The sequence below is a fragment of the Myotis yumanensis genome, unplaced genomic scaffold (assembly GCF_028538775.1).
Source record: "Myotis yumanensis isolate MYYU_CA2020_CCGP unplaced genomic scaffold, mMyoYum1.0.hap1 SCAF_23, whole genome shotgun sequence".
Lineage (NCBI taxonomy): Eukaryota > Metazoa > Chordata > Mammalia > Chiroptera > Vespertilionidae > Myotis > Myotis yumanensis.
In genome coordinates, this window is record NW_027223774.1 from 13,720,652 (window position 1) to 13,747,554 (window position 26,903).

General features: G+C 52.4%; 1 protein-coding gene across 4 annotated transcripts; it reads right to left on the reverse strand.

Moving 5' to 3' along the window:
* Positions 1 to 963: 963 nt before the first annotated feature.
* Positions 964 to 22,432, reverse strand: IGSF23 (immunoglobulin superfamily member 23). Of its 4 annotated transcripts, none has more exons than XR_011469407.1 (7): positions 22,300 to 22,432; positions 14,915 to 15,199; positions 10,114 to 10,374; positions 9,046 to 9,196; positions 5,989 to 6,025; positions 2,355 to 4,380; positions 964 to 2,259 (listed from the first exon to the last, which is right to left on the reverse strand). XR_011469407.1 is itself a non-coding variant. In XM_070401760.1 (6 exons), exons 1-5 carry the CDS (start codon positions 22,361 to 22,363, stop codon positions 5,992 to 5,994), a joined length of 795 nt encoding a protein of 264 aa, XP_070257861.1. In that variant the 5' UTR covers positions 22,364 to 22,432; the 3' UTR covers positions 964 to 4,380; positions 5,989 to 5,991. The 4 variants fall into 4 exon arrangements, 2 of the variants coding, with proteins under 2 accessions (XP_070257861.1, XP_070257860.1); XR_011469408.1 differs by having other exon boundaries at positions 964 to 1,619; positions 2,087 to 4,380; XM_070401760.1 differs by having other exon boundaries at positions 964 to 4,380.
* Between the last annotated feature and the right edge of the window lie 4,471 nt (positions 22,433 to 26,903).

A 26,903-nucleotide genomic window follows, 5' to 3' on the forward strand; every position in this document is an offset into this window, starting at 1 on the left:
CCAAACGGGATCGGTCAGAGGGAGGCCCATGAGATGGAGGTTTTGCTGACTGGGGGTGGTCAGTGTACACCCTTCTTTCCTCAGACCCAGTGACAATATCGAGTGTCCAGTGCAGATTGCACTTGAGGGAATCAGCATAGCCACTGCCCATCCGTGTGGACAATGACAGGAGGACACGGACCCTAGAGGAGCCAGTGCAGCCAATATTGGGGGCAGTGGAGGGAGTGCCTCTGAGAGCCAGGGTAGGAAATGTAGGGTGTCGATGCAGACGGCGGTCACAGGAGCGGCCTGGACGACACGGGGAATATACTTCCCCGGGCTGGTGACCTAAGTGACTGTGTAGACGATGGGGGCAGTGCTCTCTGCGGCTCAGAGGAGCCAGTGTAGACGATGGTAAGGCATGTGGAAAGCAGACAGGGAAGGTGGTGTAGATAATGGGACGGCAGCTTAGCAATAGGGCCAGGTCAGTGTATGCAGTTGCCCAGGGAAGCGGGTGCGGGCGGTGTGAGGACTGTGCTGAAGGGAGCCGTGTAGACAGTGTGGGTGTCTGTGTAGACAGGGGCCAGGGAACCCAGGGGAGACCACCTGGGGAGCAGTGTGGGCTGTGGGCCGTGGGTGAACCTGAGGGGGGTGGGCGGTGAAGGCTTAAAAAGACCGACAAGAGCCGAGACCAGTTTGGCTCAGTGGATAGAGCGTCAGCCTGCGGACCGAAGGGTCCTGGGTTCGATTTTGGCCAGGGGCATGTGCCTGGGTTGTGGGCACATCCCCAGTGGGAGATGTGCAGGAGGCAGCTGATCGATGTTTCTCTCTCATCGATGTTTCTAGCTCTCTATCTCTCTCCCTTCCTCTCTGTAAAAAATCAATAAAATATATTTAAAAAAAAATAACAAAAGAAGACAGACAAGAGAATAAAGCTGGGGCTAGGTGGGACGCACCTCTCTGATGGAGAGACAGTGCCACAGCTTGCAAACAGAGTCTTTATTTTAGAGTCAGATCCCACGAGGCAAAGGAAGGGTGTGGTCAAGATGTTTACAATGTTCTCTTGGGTTTCGAATCTACATAATTACATGCACCTGATCGTTAGTAACAAAGAAACAGAATTTCCGGAGGATGAGGCCCAGAAATCAGGATTTTAAAAAAAGATTCCCAGGTGATTCTCATGTGCAGCCAAGGTTGAGAACCACTGCTGTAGCCGCTCTCCACATTGGTCAGGTTAGTGAACAGCCTGGCCGTCCACCTGGCTGGAGGGTGTTGAGGTTAAGAGGCTGAAGCGGTGAGTTGCCGGGCAGGGTCCTGGCACCGGCTCTTGCTGACCTTCCCATCCAGGGGCCAGGAGATCCGGGCGGGTGGGCGGCCTCCGGTGGAGACGCAGCGGGCCTCAGGCGCAGGCTCCTGGCCTGGCACGCTGGGCGGGGCCTCCTGGGTCTCAGCCTTGTTCTGGGGCTTGGCTGGGGCGAGGGGCAAAGGGACAGGTCACTCCTCACCTGCCCTCATTCAACCGACGTCTCGGCTGCAGAGAAAGGGGCTGATCGCGGGTACAGGGCAGGCAGGTTCCCATCTCAGCCCTGGCCCTGAGCAGCTGGGTGGCCTCGGGCAAGTCTGTGCCTCAGTTTCCTTCTCTGTCAAGTGGAGACGACAGGACCACAGGCGGTGAGAATAGGCACGTGGCCTCTGAGCGTGGTACCTGACACATAGTAAATGCTCAACAGACGTGGCTATTGTTGGGGACTGAATGCATAGCCTGCTCTGGGATGGGCAGTGTTGGGGACCCAGCAATGGCCCAGACAGCCCCGCCCTGCCCCCTGGGTCGGACAGTCCAATGGAAGACGGACTCCTCCCCGACAGCGAGGACCCACGGGGGCCTGAGTGTGTGTGGGGTGGGGGTTGCGGAGGGCTTTGCAGGGGCGAGGAGGGCTGAGCTGTGCCTGGAGGTCACCAGGGGACGTGCCTGGCTCAGGGTTGTAAGTGACAGGACTGGGCGTTCACTCCGGGCCTGTCTGGGAACCATCCTTCTGTTATCCCCAAACCCGGGCCCCGTGGTCCCTTCCCCAGCGTTCCTGGGTATTCGCCGAAGATTCCCCTTTACCTTGACTCACAGGTTTTACTTCACCCTCATCCTAAACCGTAAGACCCGGGCCCCAGGTCTTCGGCAGTGACCAGAGCTGCTTGGCTTGGGTGCCAGATGCCGGGTGCCGGGTGCCAGGCCCTGCTCCAAGCACTTGGCCCTTCGTGAGTCACTGGCACAGCCTGGAACGGTTCCTGGCTCAGCAGCGAAAAATAAAGGTCAGCCTGTATGCACCCTCAGAGCAATATCCAGGCCACACACGAGGAAACTGAGGCACAGAAACTCGTACCGGGATGATGAGAGCCATTGTTTGAACCTTGTGTGGATCTGGAGCGGGAGCCTGCCCAGGGGGCTGTTCTCGCTCTTGAACTTGGATGAGAGCAGCTGCTTGGCCTGCTCTGGCTGGGAAGCTGACGCCGGTGCGGGGCTCCTTCTAGCTCCCGAGTTGGAATGAGAGCTGCGGCGTGAGCCTGCTCTGGCCCTGGCTCTGGAGCTTGAGAGAGAGCCATGGCTACAGCATCCACTGGCTCTGGGCTTTGGCGGGCAGTTGCCTTGGGGCCGGCACCAGCTCTTGAGGTGGTTCAGAGTTTTCTCTGGAGCTGGTGCCTCTGTCTCCGGCTCCAGGTGCTCCAGCTGTGTGTGTGTGGGTGGGTGGGTGGGGGGGGGGGGGGCACTCCCGGCCTGAGCCTGGAATCAACATAATCAACATACATGTACCGAGCACACATCGTGTGACACACGTGGGTCCTGCAGGCATGGAGCTGACAGCCTCATGGATGAGATCATTGTCCAATCATTGCACCCATAAGTACCGAATGGCACCATGCTATGAGCGATGATCGTTGTCAAGCAGAAAGTGCTAGGAGAGAGCTTAGCCACGGGACTGGTTGAGAAGAGGGTGGTCAGCAGGCTTCTGGGAGGAGCTCTGCCCAGTTTCTTTCTGGAGGGGAGGAAGCTCGTGACGCTCAGCTGCTCCCGAGGGCACGGGGTCCTGCTGCGTCCTGGGCCAGGGGCGGCTGCTGGCTCCAGTGCCACCTCTGACACACAGCCAGCCCGGGAGCAGCTCCCTGCGGGCCCACCCAGGCGGGAAATTATTTCTTCCCCGACAGCGAGGTAAGCAGGAGGAGGGAAGGGGTCGGAAGGACGCCTCAGATAGGGAAGGTGCTGGTTAGATATCAGGGGCTCCCGAGCACAGCTGGATCTTTGGACAGAACAGGGCCAGGACCCGGGACAGCCACACAGCCAGGGGTCTGTGCATAGGGCTGCAGGGTGATTTATTTATTTTGAAACAATAAGGACTCAGCGTTGCACCTTCTGATTCCACAGCCCACCGCCCCAGGTGGTATTATAAATTAAAACTCAAATTAATGGAAGGTAAATAAAACCTAAAATTCACCTCCTCAGCTACTCTGCCCACATTGACAGAGCTCAGTAGCCACAGGTATTGGACATGCAGATATATACTTATCCATAACCGCATTGAATCCTATTGGACCGCGCTGGTCTGTGCTACGGGCTTTGGGCGCACTTGAGTTGGCATCACGTGTAGCTGTGTGACCTCGGACAAGTCGCTTGCCCCCTGTGAGCCTCACTTTCACCCTCTGTGCATGTGCACAGGGATATTTATCTGGCATAAGAGGTGGCGGGACCCCAGAGAGATGGGTTAGGGGTTCTGGCCTCAGGGAGGGAGCAACAGGGGAGTGGGGTGATTAGACCAGCTACCTGGGTGGATGATATAAGATTGGACTCGCAGGAGGTACACAGCGTGGTGGTTGGCACACGGACGTCTGTTCGGGTCTGCTACTGCTATTATTAATCATAATGACATGGTCAGTGGCTTTCTGTTGAATGTTCCTCAAATGTCAGATATTTCCACATGGGAGTTTCATTCATTCTCATTTCCCCCTTGCCTGCCATCTGCCAGATTCCCCAGCAGCTCAGAAGACAGTGGTCAAGCCAGTGTGCTAACCACCCCACTTCCCTGCATTGGGAAGTTTCCTTCTTCTGTAGCAGACACAGTTCGGGATATCTGCCCAGCAAGGCCACACTCCCCATTTTCTGGGTACTGAGCCCCCACAGGTAGCGCTGAGCTCCCAAGGCTTTGCCTGTACCTGCCCCCTCCCCAGCCACAGTGGTGGGACCCAGGTTAACACCTGACCCAAGTGAGCCAATCAGATGCCTTTCCCACTGTTTCGGAAACAAGGCAAAGGGGTTTGGGCTAAGCTGGGCTGTTCCCTGAAACAGCACTGTGATAGGCGTAGAAGCTGTGGGATGGTGTCTGTCTCCTCGCGGAGGGAGAAGCACTGAGCAGCTGTCTGTAGAAAGAGACAGAGAGAGAACTGTGAATCCATGTTCCTGGAGGAGAGGATTACAAAGGGAGGGGTGGGCGGCAGAGAGAGGCAGCGAGCAACTGCCCTGGTCCAAGCACTGATGGCCACCGGGTTCTTCCCCTCCCATAACAGGCGGAGTCCATTTCCCCACCTCTCGAATTAGGGCTGGTCATGTGACTTGCTCTGGCCAATAGAATGTGGCAGAAGTGGTGATGTGTCAATCCCTAACCTTGGCCCTAACACCCAGTGGTTCTCAACCTTCCTAATGCTGCGACCCTTCAATACAGTTCCTCATGTTGTGGTGACCCCGAATTTCATTGTTACAAATTGAACATAATTAAAGCATAGTGGTTAATCACAAAAACCATATGTAATTATATATGTGTTTTCCGATGGTCTTAGGCGACCCCTGTGAAAGGGTCGTTCGACCCCCAAAGGGGTCGCGACCCACAGGTTGAGAACCGCTGCGCAACAGGCATTGCCCCATCTGCTCTCACTCTTGGAATCCTGCCTCTGTCATGTGAATAAGCTTGGGTCGGCCTGCTGGGGTATGAGAGATGATGCAGAGAGAGGCTGGTGTTTCCAGGTGAGGTGATCCTATGCCAGGCACCCCTTAGGCAGTCTGCCAACTGACCATGATGCATGAGTGAGCCCAACAGAGACCGGAAGAATGGCCCAGCTAACCTCAGCTCAAATTGATAACCCACAGAATTGGAAGCTAAATAAAGACTGTGGTTTCAAGGCTTAAGTATGGGAAGGTATAGTTTGTTACACAGCAAGTGCTAACTGATACATCCTTGGATTCCTGAAAATCTTCTTGGATCCTAATATCAAACCCTTCGTTGTATTTTTTTAAAAAATATATTTTATTGATTTTTTACAGAGAGGAAGGGAGAGAGATAGAGAGTTAGAAACATCGATGAGAGAGAAACATCGACCAGCTGCCTCCTGCACATCTCCCACTGGAGATGTGCCCGCAACCCAGGTACATGCCCTTGACCGGAATCGAACCTGGGACCCTTCAGTCCGCAGGCCGACGCTCTATCCACTGAGCCAAACCGGTTTCGGCACGTTGTATTTTTAAAAAAATATATTTTTTATTGATTTTTTACAGAAAGGAAAGGAGAGGGATAGAGAGTTAGAAACATCCATGAGAGAGAAACATTGATCAGGTGCCTACTGGGGATGTGCCCGCAACCAAGGTACATGCCCTTGACCAGAATCGAGCCTGGGACCCTTCAGTCCGCAGGCCAACGCTCTATCCACTGAGCCAAACCGGTTAGGGCTCCTTGTATTTTTTATTGAGCCACTACAATGCGTTTCTTTTGCTGGCATCCCATGAGTTTTATGAAATACACACTGCTTGTGGAGGTGGTCTCCAGGAGTTTGGTGAGATGGGCAGATGGGATGTCTTGTACAATCGGTCCCCAGGGCTCTCAACAAAGGGGGAACATCCCACAAACAAGTGATTAGGAAACCAGGAGGGAGGAGATCGCCTATGGAGCCTCCAGGAACTTCATCTCATCCCTGAACATAGGGTTCTCTTCCCGCCCTTTGTGGCATCAGCTCCCAGGCTGACAGGCAGGTACTCACACTTCAGCAGCATCTTCGTATTCTTCGCCTGTTAGTCCTGCAATGAAATAAAGAGAAATTATAACCACAGTCACCACAATAATACACTTATTGAAGGCTGAACATATACCAGGCACTCTTTTTTAAAAAATGTATTTTATTGATTTTTTACAGAGAGGAAGGGAGAGGGATAGAGAGTTACAAACATCGATGAGCTGCCTCCTGCACACCCCTTACTGGGGATGTGCCTGCAACCAAGGTACATGCCCTTGACTGGAATCGAACCGGGGACCTTTGCAGCTGTAGGCCAACGCTCTATCCACTGAGCCAAACCGGGCAGGGCTACCAGGCACTCTTTACAGCGCTTTCCTCCCGTTGTCTTAGCTGCTTGCACACCCACACTTTGAGGTAAGTATTACCGTCATCCCTGTTTTGCAGACGGGGCACAGAGCATTAAAGGACTCACCGAAAGTCACACATAAGCTAGCACTTGGCAGAGCTGGGATGAACCTAAGTAGCCTCATTTGGGGTCCATGGCCTTAATGGCAAACAGCAGGGATCTCTGCTGGCCCTTGGTGGGTGTGGTCGATGTGTGTGGGGCTGCCACCCCTCCTCCGTGGTAGCGTCCAGACAGTCATGCCTGTTCCCATGACCTCATCTCCAAGGTCACCGCTGATTCACCCAGGCTGGTTCCTTCTGGTGGACGCCAGAATTGATCTGTTGTCTGAAACTATTAGTAAATGGGTTTTGGCCAAGATGGTGGGGAGGACCAGAAGCGACACCTCCAACCCACTCATGGAGACAGGAAATCGGGTGGTCTGGGTGAGGAGGGTTATGCCAGCTGGACGTCTCACCCTTCCTTCCTAAGAACTTGGCTTTGGAATTGGATCTGGGTCTGGTTCAGGGTCAGCCAGTTGTCAGCTGTTTGTCATCGGGCAAGTTGATGAGTTTCTCTGAGCTCTGGTTCCACTCATTTTGAAAACGAGGACAAGAACAGAACCCGCCCCTGAGAGTTCTTGTGACTCAGAGATCTTGGCTCATCGTGAGGACCCAGGAAATGCCACAGGGAAGATGATGTGGGTGACTCAGGCAGCAGCCTGGCCCTCCCCTGCCTCCAGAAGGCTCCCCGTGGAACTCACAGACCAGAGATCTGGGCAAGGCCTTGCCAAACCATTTCAACTTGCAGATTTCTCTTCCTCCGTCCATAAGCTACGAAGGTGTGCATGGTTAATGGTAAAAAAAGGGGCGGCGTGGGTTAGAGGCTGGAACTGGGAGCGAGGCAGGGTTTTGAGTTGGAATTCCTTCTCTCCAGCTGTGGGGTCTGTGGCCAGTCACTTCTTCCTGGGCCTTCGTTTCCTCTCTGACAAAACTGAGATCTTCATCGCTACCCCACCCTGCTACCCTCTCTTGTGGCGATTACAAAGAATAATGTTGCCCTAGCTGGTTTGGCTCAGTGGATAGAGCGTCAGCCTGCAGACTGAAGGGTCCCAGGTTCGATTCTGGTCTAGAGCACATGCCTGGGTTGCAGGCTCAATCTCCAGTAGGGGGCGTGCAGGAGGCAGCCGATCAATGATTCTCTCTCATCATTGATGTTTCTCTCTCTCTTCCACTCCTTTCCTCTCTGAAATCAATAAAAATATATTTAAAAAAGAATAAAGTTTAGGAAGAACATAATAGGCATTCAATACAGGGAAAGTTATTATAGTATGATAATAGCTGACACAGCTAGGATTAAAATGTAAGTCAGAACGACTGAGCACTTCTGCCCACCACAGAAGCAGTCACTCACTCATTCATTCACTCATTCATTCATTCATCCATCAATCCATCTATCCATTCATCCATTCCCTCCTCTGCTCTAAACCCACATGACCCCCATCTCACTCAGAACAAAAGCCAAGCACCGACATGACCCGCACACCTTCCACTGTTTGGTGCCCCACCCTTTCCCTCTCTGATCTCAGGCCTTGCTTCTTTTCCCATTCCTCACGCCACTCCAGCCACACTGGCCTCCTTGCAATTTTTTTTAACATGCCAGGCAAGTGCCACCTCAGGGCCTTTGGACTTGCTGCTCCCTCTGCCTGGTGTGCCCTTTCCCCACATACACACGGGCTCCCTCCCTCCTTTCCTTTGCCCAGTGTCTTTGCTGAAATGTTACTCTCTCGGGGAGGTCTTGACTGACTTAGCTCAATTGCTCCTCATCCCCACACTCCCTGGCCCCCTGCCGGCCTTATTCCTCTCCTTAGCACTCATCATCCCTCAACATACGACCTAGAGTTCACTGGGCCACCACATAATTGTTGGTATCTGCCTAGGATGGAAGCTCACGAGGGCAGGGACTTCGCAGTATTCATTCCCACAGTATCCCCAGCGCCTGTCTCATGGATCTGTGCGGAAGGAACGAATACGATGCTTACCGCATCCCAGACACCGTTTTAAACACTTTAGAAATATTAGCTTGTTTAATCCTCACAACAGTCCTGTGAGGCAGGTCTTAGGATTGTCATCCCCATTTTGCAGATAGGCAAACTGAGGCACAGAAAGGGGAAGTGACTTGCCCATGGCTTCACTGCGGGTAAGTAATGGAACCGGAATTTGCACCAGACAGACCAGCATCAAAACCCTCTTCTGCCCTGGCCGGTTTGGCTCAGTGGATAGAGCGTCAGCCTGCGGACTGAAAGGCCCCAGGCTCGATTCCGGTCAAGGGCATGTACCTGGGTTGCGGGCACATCCCCAGTGGGAGGTGTGCAGGAGGCAGCTGATCGATGTTTCTCTCTCATGGATGTTTCTAACTCTCTATCCCTCTCCCTTCCTGTCTGTAAAAAATCAATAAAATATATTTAAAAAAAAAAAAGAAAAGAAAAATCCTCCCCAAGTCAACAATCTTAAGGAAAAAAAAAAAAAAAACAAACCCTCTTCTGACTCCTGTGGTCACTGTGGGAGCTGAGGAGGCAGATGGCCACACGGGGTCAGTGCCATCCGCTCTGAATGAGCCTAAAGCTCCTTGGGACGAGGCGTTTTGTTTTGCTGCTGAGTGGGGAGGTCAGTCCAGGCACACGGGTCAGGGACAGACGGTACCTTTGGGTCTGGGCGATGGCGGAGCCAATTCCTACCATCACCACCACCAACCCGGCACATCCGGCCAGCAGGAGGGCGATGGCCGATCCTCCTGACACTGTGAGAGGGGGGTCCAGGCCGATGGGCTCGTCTGTGGAATCCATGTCGACTTCTGGAAACCGAGAATGGGTGAGACTGGAGCAGCCGCCCTCCCTCCACAACCCCCACTCCCACCATCCCAGCTCCTCAGTGTCGCTTCCATCCCTCCCTTCCTCCACATCCTCCAGGTCTCTGCCCAGGCCTCCTCCTTGCTCTCCCGCCCCAGTCTCTCCCCACCCATCGCCCCACCTTCGGAAGTCAGTGTCCCCTCTGAAGCTCAAACTTGACCCCGTCCCCCCTCTGCTCAAAAGCTCGCCGTGACTCCCCAGGACCTGGGGAGGAAGCATGGCCTTCAAGGCTCTGCCACCTGGACAGCCTCAGTGCACGAATTTCATGTACTGGGCCTCTAGTTAATACTATTGATAATGCTAATTGTAGCAATGATACTATCTAGTGTGTATCGAATACTCACTAGTGGTCAGCAGTATGAGGCACTGTTATTTTAAGCTGTTCACCTGCTTATCTCATTGAATGCTCACAACTATACTTTGGGTGGGCACTCTTATTGTTCCAATTTTACAGGTGGAGAAACTGAGGCACAGAGCTGGTCCAAAGTTCCCATGGCCAGGACGCGGAGCCAGAATTCAAACTCCATGCCCATGCTCAGAACCACTTGTTACATGAGCACCTGCACTTTCCCGCCGGCACAGGCTGAGGCTCAGAGAGGCAAAGGGGCTCCAGAAGTCACACCCGGCAAGTGGTGGGAGCCGGGACCCAGGTAGCTGGCTCCAGATCATGAGCTGAGCCTCCACAGCCTGTCATCTGTAAAATGGGCTAATAATGCCCAATGTGCCATGTGCATGTGATGACAACTTGGCTACAGAGCGTCTCAGAGGAGACTGCTCACAGAAGGGGGTTCAGGGGAACCAGGAAAACTGGCCACCGACCAGCGAGGGTGCAGGGGTGCAGGGGTAGGGCTGGGGAGCTTACCTGACAGGGAGACCTTTACGGGCTTGGAGGGGCGCTGTTCCTGGCTGTTCTTGGCCACGCACATATAGGTACCCAAGTCCTCCCTGGACAGCCGCCGGATGATCAGCTTCTCCCCTGTCCCTCGGGGCTGCCCGTTGAAGGTCCAGTAGATCACGGGTGTGGGTCTGAGTGCAGCCAGACAGCTCAGGATCACCGAGTAGTTGAGTTCACTCTGGACGACACCCAGGGAAATCTCCGGGAATGTGTGTAGCAGCGCCTGGGCTGTGTGAACAGGGAGCAAGGCCATGTGGATGGAGAGGACTTGGAGAGACTGAGCCCTTCTTCTGCCCACCACAGAGGCATTCATTCATTCATTCATTCATTCACGAACAAATGGACGTGGAGTGCCTGGTCCGTGCCCTGCACTGCTCCAGGCACTGGGCATAGCGGAGCTGTTGGTGCCCCCACCCCAGCTCCCAATCATCCCCACTTCCAGCCTCTGTGCCCTGAGGGCTTTTGCTGGCTGCCAGAGCCCATACTTCCGAGGCAGCAGGTCAGCCTGTTGGGGAACGGGTACCCCGGGAGTGGGCCTCCGCAGCGGCTGGCGTGGGAGTTATATAAATATCCCAGCCCCTCCGCCCCAGCTGGACCAGGGCGAGGCGAGGAGCTGGGAGGAGTGCTTGCATTCTGGGTTATTTTGAAGGCAGAGCCCCCAGGATTTGCTGATGGGTTGGATGTGGGTGGGGGAGAAAGAGAGGAGTCGAGGGGGCCTCCGAGGCTTGGGGCTTGAGCTACCGGCTCCTGGGGGATGCTCTTTACAGATGGGACACACACAATTCTCCTCCTCGTCCAATTCCTATTTTATTTTATTTATTTTACTTATTTATTTATTTTTATTTATTAATTTAATTTAATTTATTATTTTATTTTATTTATTTTATTTTAATTTAATTTAATTTTATTTTATTTTATATTTTATTTTATTTTATAGCTGAAAGACTGTGAGGTTTGGGTGTCTTAGGGTCAGGTCTAAGGGTCAGGAGAACACAGCTGCGATTTGAACCCGGGAGCGTGATGCCACGGTGAATGCTGGGAATCTCCACATGCGGCTCATTTAAGATTTCAGTGCAATGCAAGTGAAAAGCTGTGGCCCAGCCAGAGAGCTCCCAGGAGCTGCCTGGAGCAGGTGGTGCCAGAGCTAAGCCTTGCAGGGGGAGAGGGAGCCCACCAGGTGTAGAAACAAGAATCAATGTCGCAGATGCCTAGACCGGGTTCTTATATGAGCCAAACACCATTCTACACACGTGTTAACTCCCGGTTTGTTACTGCGAGGGAGACCCAGGCCTGGGGGGAACCATTTAGTAGGTTGCAATCAGCATTTAAAACTCAAAATGAAACATAATACGAAATGGCAGAATGCATTACTCCTAGCAAGGATGGCTATTTTATGACATTTATCTTTTAGTTACTTGTGGTGTGTGTATATGAACACACTGGGTCATATTTGAAATGCATTTCTTACTGTGAGTCATGATTTACTAACTTTTTAAAATCCTCACCTGAGGATATCTTCAGAGAGAGGTTGGGGGATGAGGGGTGGGGAGAAGGGAGAGAGAGAGAGAGAGAGAGAGAGAGAGAGAGAGAGAATGAATCAGTGTGAGAGTGAAACATTGGTCAGTTGCCTCCTGTACACGCCCTGACTGGGGATAGAACTTGAAGCCTATGTATGTGCCCTGACTGGGAATCAAACCCGCAACTTTCGGTGTATGGGATGATGCACCCCTCCAACCAACTGAGCCACCCAGCCGGGGCTACCACAGCTTTTGTTTTTATCCATTCCTCTACTGATGGACACGTGGCTGCTTCTAAATCTTGACTATCGTAAATAATGCTGCAGTGAACATAGGGGTGCACATAGCCTTTCAAATCAGCGTTTAGGGTTTCTTCAGATACATTTCCAGAAGTGGAGTCACTGGGTCATAAGGCAGTTCCATTGTTAGTGCTTTGAGGTAACCCCATACTGCTTTCCACCAATCTTCACTCCCACCAATATTGCATGAGGTTTTCCTTTTCTCTACATCTTTGCCAATACTTGTTTGCTGATTTATTTATCATTAGAGGCCCGGTGCATGAAATTTGTACACGGGTGCAGTCACTAGGCCTGACCAGCGATCGAAGTGCGAGTGTCTGGTGTGGAAGAGCAGGTCCCAGCTGACCCCTGGGTCCTGGGCAGCACCTGGGCCCCTGGGCCCCCACATGCTCCCCTCTGCCTGAGTCATGGTGCCTGAGTCCCCAGGCGGAGATGCGGTGAGCACAGCTGGGCCTCTGGGCTGCCCAGTGGCGCCACATGGAAGCTGGGCAGGCAGCGTGCTCTCTCCCAGCTGGCCTCGCAGACCAGCTCCCGCACGAACCCACAGGGAGCCTGACCAGCCCCTGAGGTCCTGGCTCACCCGGAAGAGGCTGTGCAGGTGCTGGGTGGGCACCTAAGTGCAGGGGTGGGGGAGGAAGGGGCTCCCAGAAAGTGAGCCCTGGCGTCCAGGGGAGAGTAGCAGGGGGAGTGAGAGCGAGCTCGGTGGACACCCCGCATTCTTACCGCACCTCCGTCCCCATCACCCCTGCCCCCTGGTACCCAGCAAGAGGTCGCAGAGTGTCACCGATGCCCACCATGTTTCATGCAGCCCCCTGGTGGTCAGCGCACGTCATAGCGAGCGGTCGAACTCCCGGTCTCTGGTTGAATGACCACCCAAGGGGACAATTTGCATATTAGGCTCTTATTATATAGGATAGCCATTCTGACAGGTGTGAGGTAATAGCTCATTGTGACTTTAATTTGCATTTCTCTAGTGACTAGTGATGTTGGACATCTTTTCATATGTCTACTGGCCATCTGTATGTCCTCTTTGGAGAAGTGTCTATTCAGGTCCTATGCTCATTTTTAAATTGGACTGTTTGGTTTTGTCTTCTAATTTTTATTTTGTTTTCTTTTTGTGTGTGGTTTATTGTTGTTATTAACCCTCATCTGAGGATATTTTTCCATTGATCTTTAGAGAGTGGAAGGGAGGGGGAGAGACAGAGAGAGAGAAACATTGATGTAAGAGAGGCACATTGATTGGTTGCCTCCCGCATGCACCCCAAGGGGGTTCGGGGGATTGAGCCTGCAACTGAGGTACCCTTGACTGGAATCGAACCCGAGACCCTTCAGTCTGCAGGCCAACGCTCTATCCACTGAGCCAAACTGGTTAGGGATGGTGTTGTTTTTTTAAAGATTTTTTTATAGAGAGAGAGAGGAAGGGAGTCAGAGAAAAACACCGATATGAGAGTGAAACATGAAAAGCAGCCTCTTGCATATCCCCAATTGGGGATTGAACCCATAACCCGGGCACGGACCCTGACTGGGAATCGAACCAGCAACCTTTCAGTGTACAGGACGATGGCCCACCATCTGAGCCTTACCAGCCAGGGCTGGTGTTGAGTTTCATAAGTTCTTTATGCATTTTGGATATTAACCCCTTATCAGATGTATCATTAGAGAATATGTTCTCCCATCCACTGCTCCGAGGGGATGAACACACCTTTAAAGAAATAATTAAGTGAGAACGATGCTGTTAGGGTGGACTCTACTACAATCTGACCGCTGTCCTTACAGGACCCACAGGAAGACACGGGTGGTGTGCCCCCGGAGGAGAGACCGTGCGAGGACATAGCAAGAAGGGGTCCGTCTGCAAGCCAAAGAGAGGGGCCTGAAAGGAAACCGAACCCGCTGACCCCCTGGTCTTGGACTTCCACCTTCCAGCACTGTGAGGAGTAACGGTCTGTTGTGGAGGCCGCATGGCCTGTTGTGTTTTGTTATGGCAGCCCTAGCAGACAAACCGTCTCCGAACCTTCTCCAGAGCAGGGGTCTGGCTAGCCGCAGGGCTTTCTTTTTCTGGTTCAGGTATAAAAGTCCAAGTTCAGAGCTGCATAGCTCGTAAGAACAGAGGTGAGTTCGAAGGCGGCCACTGGAGACCTCTGCCCTTCCCTGAGTGACAATGAGCAACTACATAATGACTCTCAGTTGGAAAGTGTGACCGATGACAAAAAGTGGTCACAACACTGCAACTCCTTTCTGCAAGTGGTGAAGCCACCCCCCCCCCCCCCCCCGCCCCACCCAAGGAAGCTGGGCCAGTCGTGTGACTTGCTGTGGCCAATCAAAGATGGCAGAAGTGCCCTAACCGGTTTGGCTCAGTGGATAGAGCGTCGGCCTGCGGACTGAAAGGTCCCAGGTTCGATTCCGGTCAAGGGCATGTACCTTGGTTGCGGGCACATCCCCAGTAGGAGGTGTGCAGGAGGCAGCTAATTGATGTTTCTAACTCTCTATCCCTCTCCCTTCCTCTCTGAAAAAATGAATAAAATATATTTTTAAAAAAGTTATCTCCCCATAAAATTATTAAAAAAAAAAAAGATGGTGGAAGTGATAGCATGCCAGGGCCTCACCACTGCTCCTGTTCTCGTTCCATTGCCAAGAGAACAAGCCCAGGCCAGCCCGCTGGAGGGTGGAGGCCAACAGGCCCATTTACCACTGCGGCCCCAGCGGCCCCAGCTGCCCCAGCTGCCGAAGCTGCCCCCAGGCCACTGCCAGGCCTATGGAAGAGGCCACCCTGGACCCGTCAGGGCCCTGGCACTCCCTGGCTGACACATGAGTGAGACCAGGACTGTCCAGAGGAATCATGAGCTAAAGAAATGGTTCCTATTTTAAGGTTTGGTTGGAGGGGGGTTGTTAGGGAGCAACTGACTGCTGGCACAGAAGGGGTTCTGATGGGCCCAGCTTTGGGGCCCCACTCACCCTTGACATGTGTCTGCTCGGTCACACTCCTGCGTCCCCTGCTGGTGTCCAGCACCACAGTGTCGCTGCCCGCGTCAGTGTGGCCGGGCCCCGGGCCGCCCTCGGGGGAGGAGACCATGGCTTCTTGCTGGGCCTCGTGCCCTCGGAACCAAGAAGTGGAGAGAATGCCATCGAGGTTCCTGGGGACGGGAAGGTGAGCACTGGCTCCTTCTGTCAAGACGTCTGGAGGCGCAGAGGAGGGCAGCTCCGAGGAGGCAGGGCAGATGCAGGATGCGAGCAGGGTGCCTGGAGGGGTGGGGAGGAGAGGAGAGAAGAGGGACCCAAGGTGAGGTGCTGCCCCAAGCCGCCCTCCCCGCTCCGGGGAGAATGGGTCCGGCACAGGGAGAGCTGACGTGGACAACGGTGATCATGGGAAAAATATTGTAGGAACGGAAGGGAACGTTCACTGAGAACCTCCTGTCAGCCAGACACCGTTCTAAGCACCAAACATGTGTTAGTTCACGTCTTCCTTATACATCGACCCCACACGTTCCACTGGGCGGTCGGCTGCACGCTAACCTCTGCTCTGCTGTGTCCTGAAAGGCTGGCCTCTCTGAGCTCCCTTGTTGGTGCCCCCCACCCCGCCTTGCCCTTTGCTTCTGACCTTGGGAGTGACCTTGTGGTTATGATCCCACAGCTCCCTCCCTGCTCCACCAGCACAGGCGGGCTGTGTCCCTCTACTAAAGCTCCTATTGGGTGGCCATCTCTCTCTCCCTCTGGCAACTTGTAGCCTGGGGAGGCGGGGCGGGGGGAGTCACTGCTTCCACGGCTGCCAGCCCCTGGGTCCTGCACAGTCTCATGTCGCTTTACCAATCCCCTGCCTTCACCTCTGCAAAGTGTCCCTTTACCAAGCCCTGCTCATGACTCCCTTTGAGTTCGCCGTCTCCTTCTTGCCTCTGCCTTTACTGATCCAACTATTCCACCCCTATTCGAGGTGAAGGAACAAAGATGCGGAGAATGTAAGACATCTTTCCAGGACGTCATAGGTGGTAGGCAGCACCTACGGAGTGGAAATTCTCCACCCCTAACGTACATTGTGGAGTGAGTCCCCCGCTCTCCGTTTCTCTCACTTCCTCTCGTTAAATGTCCGCGTTTGCTTAGAGCTTGAAGCCGAGCCCTGGGAGTCTGGCTCCAGACCCTCTGCTCTTGGCCACCCCGCTCTGTTACCTCTCACTGGAATGGTGACTGTTGCAGTAAGAACAAACGCTCCTTCCGTAAAAGACTGGAAAGTTGGTCCTGGCCGGTTTGGCTCAGTGGGTAGAGCGTCCCCCCCACGGACTGAAGGGTCCCGGGTTCGATTCTGGTCAAGGCCACGTACCCTGAAAGGAAGGCAGGAGGCAACCAATCAATGTGTCTCTCTCACATCGATGTTTCTCTATGTCTCTCTCTCTCTCCCTTCCACTCTCTCTAAAAATCAATGGAAAAATATCCTTGGGTGAGGATTAACAACAAGAACAAAGACTGAAAAGTTTGACAAAAATAAAAAGAAACTTCTACAAAAGTTAAAAAACAACAACACACCCACCACCCACAAAGTCAATCTAACAATGACCTACCAGGGGAAAGCATTTGCAACTGATACCACAGACAAACAGCCCATTTCACTAATATGTAAAGTGCCCCTAGAAATCAATAAGAAAAATATCAACAACCTAACAGGAAAATATCCAAAAGATATGGGAAGGTGATTTCTAGAAAAGAAAATTCAATGTCTCTTGACATAGGGACAGTGTTCAACTGTACTCACAGCAAGATAAAGGGAAATTAAAACAAACTGAGGCAATAGGTAATGCTTTGCACCTAGCAGACTGGCCAATGTCCAAAAGTTTGATGTTGTGTCAGTGAGACTGAGGGAACAGGAAGCTCACACACGCTGGTCCAACCCCATGCAGAGCGCAGACTGGCCAAGTCTTTCAAGATTAAAAATTCCCAAGTCTAATGCGTGTGAAGTGCTTACGACGGTGTGCTAACAAGGTGACTGCCAGATAAACGCTTGACATCCCAACTGTAATTTTCATCGTTAGTCTTCTTCTTGCCCCCACAATTACAAGTACTGGGTGCACTGGAAATATGCCTTTTAAAGATATAAAGCCATAAAATAAGTGGTTACATTCTAAGGATCAGAAATGCCCACTTATAGAACAAATGCTGACACATCAGCTCTCTTCCAGGAAAGTGAATGAGAAATAGAGGCTGGGGATAATGATTCCCGGGGCAGGCAGCATCATCACAGACAACCGCACCGCGCCCTGGAAGGGGTGTGAGAGGCCGCAGGGGCACCTCCAGGTGATCTGACACCAGATGCTGGCTGAGTGCCAGGGACTGTGCCACATTCTCCCAACCATCACCTCACTGAGCCCCTCAACCACTGGGGCTTGTTCTAGTCTGGTGGTTCCCAACATTATTTGGCCATGCCCCACCTAAGCATCTCCAAAATCCTGATTGCCGCCCGCCCCCATGACATATAATTCTTTCCAGAGGCCTGGTGCACGAAATTCGTGTGCGTGTACAGTCCCTAGGCCTGGCCTGCGATCAGGGCTATCTTCCCTGGCTGCCTGCAGCTGTCCCTGTCTCCCACCCCCACCCACCCCCAGTTCTCATTCACCACTGGGCGATCAGAGCCTGACTGTTGGGGGGAGGGATCGAGAGGTTGGCCATTACCGCCTGCTCACTGGCCCCTCCCCCACCGCGGGACACCCTCTGTGTATGGGGCAACTGGCAGGGCAGGGACCTTGGTCTGGCGCCGCCCGAGTCCTCCGCCACCCACCCCCATTCCCTGTTCACCATCGGGCAGTCGGAGCCTGCCAGCTGGGGAAAGGGACCGAGACGTGGTCAGTGCGCCTCATAGTGACTGGTCGAATGGTCGTTCTGGTTGATCTGCCCTTAGGGTCAATTTGCATATTACCCTTTCATTATATAGGATTATTTAGAAAGCGAACTCCTGTTCATGTGGAGGAAGCCTAAAAGCCCATTAACGTGGTCTAAACAAGCTTCCAAAGAACATGGCATCCATGAAAAAGGAAAAGAAAAGAACGAAAGGACAGTTGAAGGACTGAGAAAGAAATCACCAAGAAATTGTAAAATAATAATAATAATAATAATAATAATATGAAGTGATATGAAAAAAATAGCAAATACTTTGTAAAGTATCCGATTGCCCCAAACATAATAGAGACCTTAAATGCATAAATATGTCACAATATATACTTATATAGTATATCTGAGGCCCCTAGAACCACAAGAAATGCAAAAAATTCACTGTTAATAACATCCTCAAATTGCCCCCCTTAAGAATCGAATTGTCCCCCTGTGGGGCGTGTGCCCCATGATGGGAACCACTGTTCTAGTCTGTTTCACAGGCTGAGGAACTGAGCACAGCAAGCTTGCACCTCAGACCCCAGGTCATGAGTGTAGAGCTGGGAATTCCCCCACTGGGTTTCTAGGCCCTAGGACAGGGGTGGGCAACCCCTGGCACAAGTGCCAAACATGGCACGCCAGTAACTTTTGCTGGCACGCGAAACCCTCTCTTGCAATCTTCCACTTACAATTGTGAATCTTTGTTCTCAGTGATGAATTTTGTTAAGTCTCATAATAGGAGTAGCCTGATGGATGAAAGTAGTAGCTCGTGCATATCTCTGAAGGTCACGAAATATAAACCTGATGTAAAATCTCTGTCATCAGTGATGCAAAGTCTCACTGATAATATCAAACGGAGTCATAAAGTTTTCTGTCGGACTATCAGTGTACATGTATACATTAAAAAATAAATGTATTTTTCATCATCATATACTGTGTTTTTGTTGCTCGAATGAATTTCACTATTTCTTCAAGGTTCTTACATACGTACACCTTAAGAGATATCAAGTAGGTGTAAGATGTTCTCAAAAAATTAGGGTTGGCATGCAGAAGAATTCTGAGTCAGAGATTTTGCTGGTTTTGGCACGCACTCACAAAAAGGTTGCCCACCCCTGCCCGAGGATCTAGGGCAGCCGTGGGCAAACTACGGCCCGCAGGCCGGATCCGGCCCGTTTGAAATGAATAAAACTAAAAAAAAAAAAAAAAAAAAGACTGTACCCTTTTATGTAATGATGTTTACTTTAAATTTATATTAGTTCACACAAACACTCCATCCATGCTTTTGTTCCGGCCCTCCGGTCCAGTTTAAGAACCCACTGTGGCCCTCGAGTCAAAAAGTTTGCCCACCCCTGATCTAGGGGGCTCTTACTTCCTGCCTTCACTGATTTTACCTCTGAGTTGGTAGCTGGTGTGACTTATCTACTCCCCTCCTCATAAGCCTTCCCTGGCTCCCTAGTGCCTCAGGACACTGCTCAGAATCCTCTGCCCTGCACCCCTGCTACATGCCTCTGCTCTTCTCTCCGTTCCTCCCTCACGTTCTGCGCCCGTCACACTGATCTCCACACCGTGCTCCGGCCGCCAGGCCTTCGCCCACGCTGCTCCCCCGCCTGGAATGCTGTTCTCCTCCGACTCTTTTCCTAGCTGTGGTTCGAGCCTCAGCCCAGGCACCCTCTCCTCACGCCTCCGCTGACGTCAGCTGTGCTTGGAAACAGGAGCTACCGTGTTTGGGCAGAGACCTCACCTGACTGGATGGCCACAGAGGGACAGGAATAAGGTGTTACACCCAAGTGCCTGGCCAGGGTTTTGCTCTCTTGTCTTGATGAAAACAAATTGCATTCTTAGGCTTTTATGAAACAAGAGCACAAGGAAGCCATCTGCATAACTGATGTCACACCTGTCTGAGGCCATATTTCGATTTTGACAGCGTTGCAAGGTTCCCTTTCACTGTCTCCCAGCTTCACACCTGAGCGCTCCAGTCTCCCTCCTCACCCCACTCCTGCCCCCGACACTGTGGGTCATTCTGTCTGGGAGGGTGTGTTTCCCTCTGGGCTGTGAGCCCAGGAGGCTCTGTCCCCGGCACAGGCTGGGCACAGAACGGGGTTTCGTGCACCGGGCCCCTAGTTATTATATAATTATACATTATATAACATGTAATTAATTTAATAGATAATTATGCATATATTACATGATTATATATGATTATGATATATCAATTTTATAATTTGATAATGCATAAGTATAAAGAAAAGTATAAATTATGTTAATAAACAGAAACTATATTTTACATATATTTAAAATGTATTTCTATAAAGGGTGTGGCGAAAGTAGGTTTACTGTTGTGAGTAAAGGAAACACACTTTATTCTTTTACTAATGGCCTGGTGCATGAAATTCGTATACGGGTGTGGGGGTGGTGTCCCTCAGCCTGGCCTGCACCCTCTCCAATCTGGGACTACTGGCTCCTAACTGCTCACCTGCCTGCCTGCCTGATTGCCCCTAACCAGTCTTCCTGCCGACCTGCTTGCCCCCAACTGCCCCCCCCACCAGCCTGCTCACTCCCAACTGTCCCCCCCCCAGCCTGCTCGCCCCCAACTGCCCTCCCCTCCTGGCCTGATCGCCCCTAACCACCTCTGCCTCGGCCCCACCACCATGGCTTTGTCCAGAAAGTCTCCTGGTATAATTAGCATATTACCCTTTTATTAGGATAAATTATTTATTAATTATTGTATTATTTTCAATATGAACAACTGAAAACCTACTTTTGCCCCACCCTGTATACCATACGTTTAAATAAATAAATAAAACAGTAGGTAAGTATCTAAGTATGTCAGATGAAGGGTGGCGTCTCAGCGCTGAGCCACGGACATGATTCCAGAGCTCTTCCCTCACGGGCGGGTGGTGATTTTATTTTATCTCTAACCTCTGAGTCAGGGACACTCCCTGACCCACCAGGTACAGCCCAGGGAAGGTGGTCAATGATATTGTAACGACTACGTACGGGGCCAGGTGGGTACTGGAAATATTGGGGGACACTTGTCAAGTATCCGATTGCCTAACCACTGTGCTGTACACCTGAAACTAACACAGAGTGACATCAACAAGGAAAGAGCTCATGGAGAGAAGGGGCGCAGAGCTGAGAATGGGGAGAAGGGGAGAGTTGAGAATGAACTTGAGTCCTTCCCAGGGGTGCGGGCTGGCGCCCCCCCTCCCCCCTCCGCCCCCAGGTGAGGGGCGGGCGCTCCTAGGGGCCTCTTAGAGACACAGATAGGGAAATAGATAGGGAAGTGTCCCCAGAGCATGTGGGAACTTAGCCCTCCAAGCCTCCAGGTGAGGCGTGGCCTGTGGGGCGGAAACAGAGGGCGGGTGGACATGGCCCACCTGCAACAATCGAGAGAACAACAAAGAGATCCATGCGTCTGTTTCCCAGGAGCCAGGGGCTGGGCCTGTGCGGAGAGCCAGCTGCAGGCTGTCCTGGCAAAGACCCTCACGGGCAGGGCTTGCTGGCCTGCGACCCTGCGACCGACCGTGGCAGAAAGAGGCTGGAGGGGGCCAGGAGATGGCCGAGAGCCTCCAGCGGGCCATTTCATGGAAGCCTTAGCAACACCCTCCCCGGGGCCGAGTGTCCCCAAAGCACCCCTCACCCAGGAAGTTCCAGTAACAAACAGTGCCTCAGCCACACAGCGCGCCCTCCCCCACCCTCTTACAACTATCATCAGCAAACAGAAACCTTCCCACTTCCTTTCCCCTTTGCCTATGGCCCTGGAATGGGGGGGGGGGGGGGGGGGGCGGGGAAGGGGGTGCACAGACTACAGCCCTGGGCTGGGAGAACGGACGTGAGACCAGGCCCACCACGTCCCATGCTGTCCCCGCTTCCGTCTGACACAAACAGAAGCATTCAACCAGGCGAAGTCTGGGGTTTTGGAACGACATGGAACTGGGCTTTACAAGACCCGGGGGAGGAGGCAAATCGCTTATCATCTGAGAGGTGGATGCGTGTGGATCTCCACGTGGGTCAGATTCTCCTCCTGCCACTTCCAAGCTGCGGGGCCGTGGAGGGCACATAACCTCCCCTGCCTCAGTGTCCCCTCTGTGGACTGGGATCCACGCAGCCCTTGCATCATGGGATTAAGAATGAAACGCTGCTAAGTGAAAGCTTGGAGAAGTACTGTCACAATGACCCCTTTGTAGTAGGGTTGCTGTTGTTACATTATTGACACTATCGCTATCTCAGCACTGTGATTAGAGGTGGCGAGCTGGGCGAGACGGGGCGCGCTCGTGGAAAGGGGCTGGGGTGGGGGCCTGGATTCCGATTCTGTCGGAGCCTCCGTTTCCTCCTTCATAAGAGGGGTCCATGGCACAGGTGCCCGTGCCCCGTGGGCACTGACCAGAGCGGCAGCTCTGAGTGGGGCAATGCTAACTTGGATAGAAACTCCCCGAGGGGCTTCCTTTCCTGGTCCCTAGGCCGAGGTGGAGCCGCTGTCCCGCACGCACCTGTTAGCAGCAGTCCGTTCCAGGCAGGGCCGTGGGCAGAGCCGGCGCTCAGGGGGCGCCTCATGCCGACTTCTGTACCGGGGCACAGCGGGGAGGTCGTCCTGTCAGGAGTGGGGTTTCCCAGACCGCACAGTCAAGTACTCTGCCCTGGCCCTGCCCCTGCCCTGCCCCTGCCCTGCCTCACCCCTGCCCTGGCCACACCCCCACTCCCCCCACAGTCCCAGCCTCCAGCTGCGGGCTGGGAACCACCTCCAGGCCCGCATTCTTCTCAGCAGGAGGTCGGTGGGAGGGGTGGGTGGGGAGTAGGTTGGGGGGCAGGGCTCCTGGAAAAGGGGCTCTGAGGCCTTGCTTCCCTCCCTCTCTGCACACCCTCCCCCTCCACGCTGGGAGAAGATAAAGGAAGAGAGTGGGGCACAATGATCACCCCAAGTCAGAGGTGAGTCATGGCCAAAGGTCATCAGGTAGGGTGTGGGGAGGCCTGGCTGCTTCCTCGCTTTGCTCTGGACTCTGTGATACCAGCTCTGAGCCTCAGTTTCCCTTCTCTATCGAATGGGGGTGTCGCTCCTCTTGCCCAGCCCAGAGCCAGAGGGGCCCACGGATATCAGGTGCCCAGCAGAGGGCCTGCCAGATGTAGGTGCTAGTGAGTGGTGGCCGCTATTACAGCAACATAATTCTTTTTTAAAAACTATATTTTATTGATTTTTTACAGAGAGGAAGAGAGAGGGATAGAGAGTTAGAAACATCAATCAGCTGCCTCCTGCACACCCCCTACTGGGGATGTGCCCACAACCCAGGCACATGCCCTTGACCGGAATCGAACCTGGGACCCTTCAGTCCGCAGGCCGACGCTCTATCCACTGAGCCAAACTGGTCAGGGCAGCAACATACTTCTTACTGCTGGTCTCCAGGATGCCCTGAGGCTGCTCAGAAGCCCAGTGTCAGGGCCTCGCTCACACTACACCTTGCATTTTGGATTCTGGAAGGAGAAGCCACGAAAGCACCTCCCTCTCATCCTTTGATTCTCCAAGTCCATTCTTACCTCCTCACACTAACAACTGTGTTGCCCAAATAGCTGGTGGTTGCCGAGCCCAGCACCTGCTGTAGGACAGGCACAGCACCAGCTCTCACAGTCTTTGTCTCATTGAAGCCTCAGAGGCACCTTGAGGGATCGGGGTGACCTTCCTCTTGCCCAGGGGTCCCCAGAGACTGAGTGACTCATTGACCATCACGCAGCCACTCACAGCGGCTCCTGTCGGTTCTTGAGGAGCCACCTCAGTGCCTTAGCACCTGCTGCTCCCTCTCAAAGCATCGCATGGCTGACACAGTCCAGACTCAAACCAAATAGCAGCGCCTCCAAGAGGCCTTCCCCAAGGCTGGCTGCAAGGCAGGCCCGCCCCCCCGCCCCCCCAAGCTCCTTGCTAGTGTTAATGTAAAAAAAAACATTCAAACCTGTAAAGAATTTTTGTGAGTTTATTTGAGCCAAACTGTTGACCATTGCCAGGAAGCAAAACCTCAACGAATTGAGATAATGCCCCGGAGAATGGCGGGTTACATCTGTGAAAGGGCGAGGGCTATGCCCTCCATCTTGCCTGTATCCTCCATGTTGGGGCCACGTGCGGCCTTCTTCCCAGAAGCCCAGGCCTCTGCTGGCCACGCCCGGGATTTTAAACTAACCAATGACAATCAAGGGAAGTGCACGCCATAGATATGACCACATCCTGTGTAATGGGTCACCAGCTCGCACCTGGCCAATGGGGGGGGGGGCACAGCCCCCTCTCCCGCCCCTACTCCAACCCTCTATGAAACCCCTGGTTCGAGCAGACTGCTCTCTTTGCCACCTGCTGCTGCGTCAGTAAGGAAGGTAGAGGAGCTAAGCCCGGGCTTAAAATAAAAGACTCTTTGCTTTTGCATCGGATTGGATGGCTCCCTGGTGGCTTCTTGGGAATCTTGAAATCTGGGCATAACAATCTGTATTTATACATTGCAAGCAAAGGAAGGGACGTAGGTGGGTTACATAAAATCCATTGGTGATAGACTAGAGAGGCGGGAGAAAGCAAAGCAGGGAAACCTCTGGGATTGGATAAAAAGTAAAATGATAGACACATACTTAGGTGGGTGCAGGAACAATTAACATGATAACAGTGAAGGAATTTGTGGTATCCGTCCTGGCGCCCAGGCACATTAGGTTGTGCCTCAAGGGGTCCGGGAAAAGGGAAGTTATAAGTTACCCTGACATTTCAAGGGTATGTTATTATAGATGCAAAAAGACAGACAGGCTCAGTTGAGGTAAAGGTTGACCTCGTCAGTGAAGATACCGGCCCAGGACGTAACTGCCCACCATAACTGCTTTTAGTTAAAGTTTAATTTCAGACCATCCTTTGTGGTGACTTTAGGTCTCTGAGTTTGCAAGACCGCCATGTAGGCCTCCCCTGAGCTTGTCAGGTCAGCATGTGGCCCCTTTCGTCCACACTAGCAAGATACACTGTTTTATTTTTTTATAGTATTTATTACTATCTGAAATTCTTTCTTTATTCTCTTCTTAATGATCTCTCTCCCCTCCCCCAGGGCCACCTCAGATCCAGGAAGGTAGGGATTTTGTCGGTCACAGTGGTGTCCCCAGTGTCTAGAACTGTAAGTACCTGGCACCCCGTTAGTGCTATATAAATATCTCCCTAGTGAATGAATAAGCGAGTGTGTATAATGAGAGGGCTGAGCATTGAATGCAGATCTGACTCAGAAGGTCATGCTTTTCCCAGAGAGGCCCAAGTTCTGCCCTGGGGCAAGGTTCCATCCACGAAAGGGACTTGGTTATGCCTCTGTTGGTATTAGCAGTCCTGCCTCTTTTATGACTTTGCCTCTGCTGGGGCGACAGTCAGGCCAGGGGACCGCTGATGGGTGATAAGCAAATGTTTACAACACATTTAACTACTGGGTGGAGCCAGCTCAGTCAAGGGTTCTGCAAGCCGGAGTGAGGGCGGTGAAGGATGAAGAAATGACAAAGAGAATATGCTGGGTCTAGAGACTCTAGGTGAATCTTCCGGTGCCTGGCTGAGGCCACAGAGAGAGATATCCAGAGGCAAGCTGAGCCTTTATTCCATAGCCAGAGGTAAACAAGGTAGCGGTCACCATAGTTACAATGTTCTTGTGGGTTTCACTTGTTTTGGCAGCACTTGCTGCACCTCCCACAGCCCATTAGCTACCTAGGAAGGATCTAGGCAGCGTCATAAGGTCAAGCCTAATTATGTTAAGAGGACTGTGCCCTCTAAGCTGGGACTTGTTTGTGGCTTTGCCAAGGGGTCAGTCCGAGGCTTAACCCTCTAGCCAGGCCCTACAAATGACCATTCGTCATGTGGATGAGGACTGTGTTTTCTGCTCACCCAGCATTCATCTCTTTTATTTAGTTAACAGCTCCTAGGGCTTCTGCAAAAACAGCCTCCTCCTGGGTCCAGAGAAGTGAGCCACCCAAGCCCAACCAATCAGAGCACTTCATCCTCCAGCCACAGTGGCTGGGCGAGGGCTGGACAATCAGAGCCATTCAATCCCATCCTTCAGTGATTACTTGAGAGCTGGGCACACCACCCAAAGCAGACCAAGGAGGAGTGTTCTAAGGACTGCTCCTCAGGATTCTGGGGATTAAAGCATTTTCCTTTTGCTGGGTTTGCTAAGGAATCTAAGTGTGGAGCTGCAGAGGCCCGCTCTCTGCCATGAGTAGAGAGATTTCCTAAGAATGAGACCAACACATGGGAAAGGTAGCCAGCTGATGGACAGAGATGCCTGATGACAGCATTTAAACACCTAGATCCAGCTGTGCCTGAAGCTGGCTATGAGAGTCTAGATATTCCCACTGCGCTTCCCAGAACAGTGTGATTTGGGATTCAGTTACTTGCCTCCAAAATAACTTTGCTAGAAAGGACAGCTGGAAAACAGACTTTGGAGAGCATATGACTTGGCATCCAGCCAAGATTGAAGATAGGGAAAGGGACGCCCCCCAGGGAGGAGTCGGTTAAACTGACCCTGAGAGAAGAGAAGGATTTAGCATGTTGGTGCTTCCAAACCTCAGTCTTTCTCACACCACATCATAATCCCTCCCATATGCACACTCCACCTACACTTTTACATATTTACTTAATATTTTTTAATACAACTTGTCTAAAATAAGCTAAAATCAGTTTTTTAAAAAAATTTATTTCAGAGAGGAAGGGATAGATAGAAACTTCAATGATGAGAGAGAATCATTGATTGGCTGCCTCCTGCCACCCCACATTGGGGATAGAGCCCACAACCCGGGCATGTGCCCTTGGCCGGAATCGAACCCGGGACCCTTCAATCCACAGGCCGATGTTCTATCCACTGAGCAAAACTGGCTAGGGCCTGACATCAGTTTTTATTATTTTATTTTATTTTATTTTATGGACTTAAAAAAAAAGTGTATCTTGATTGATTTCAGAGAGGAAGGGAGAGAGCGATAGAAACATTAATGATGACAGAGAATCATTGATTGACTGGCTCCCGCCCACTCCACATTGGGGATCGAGCCCGCAACTGTGGCATGTGCCCTTCAGTCCGCAGACTGACGCTCTAACCACTGAGCAAAACTGGCTAGG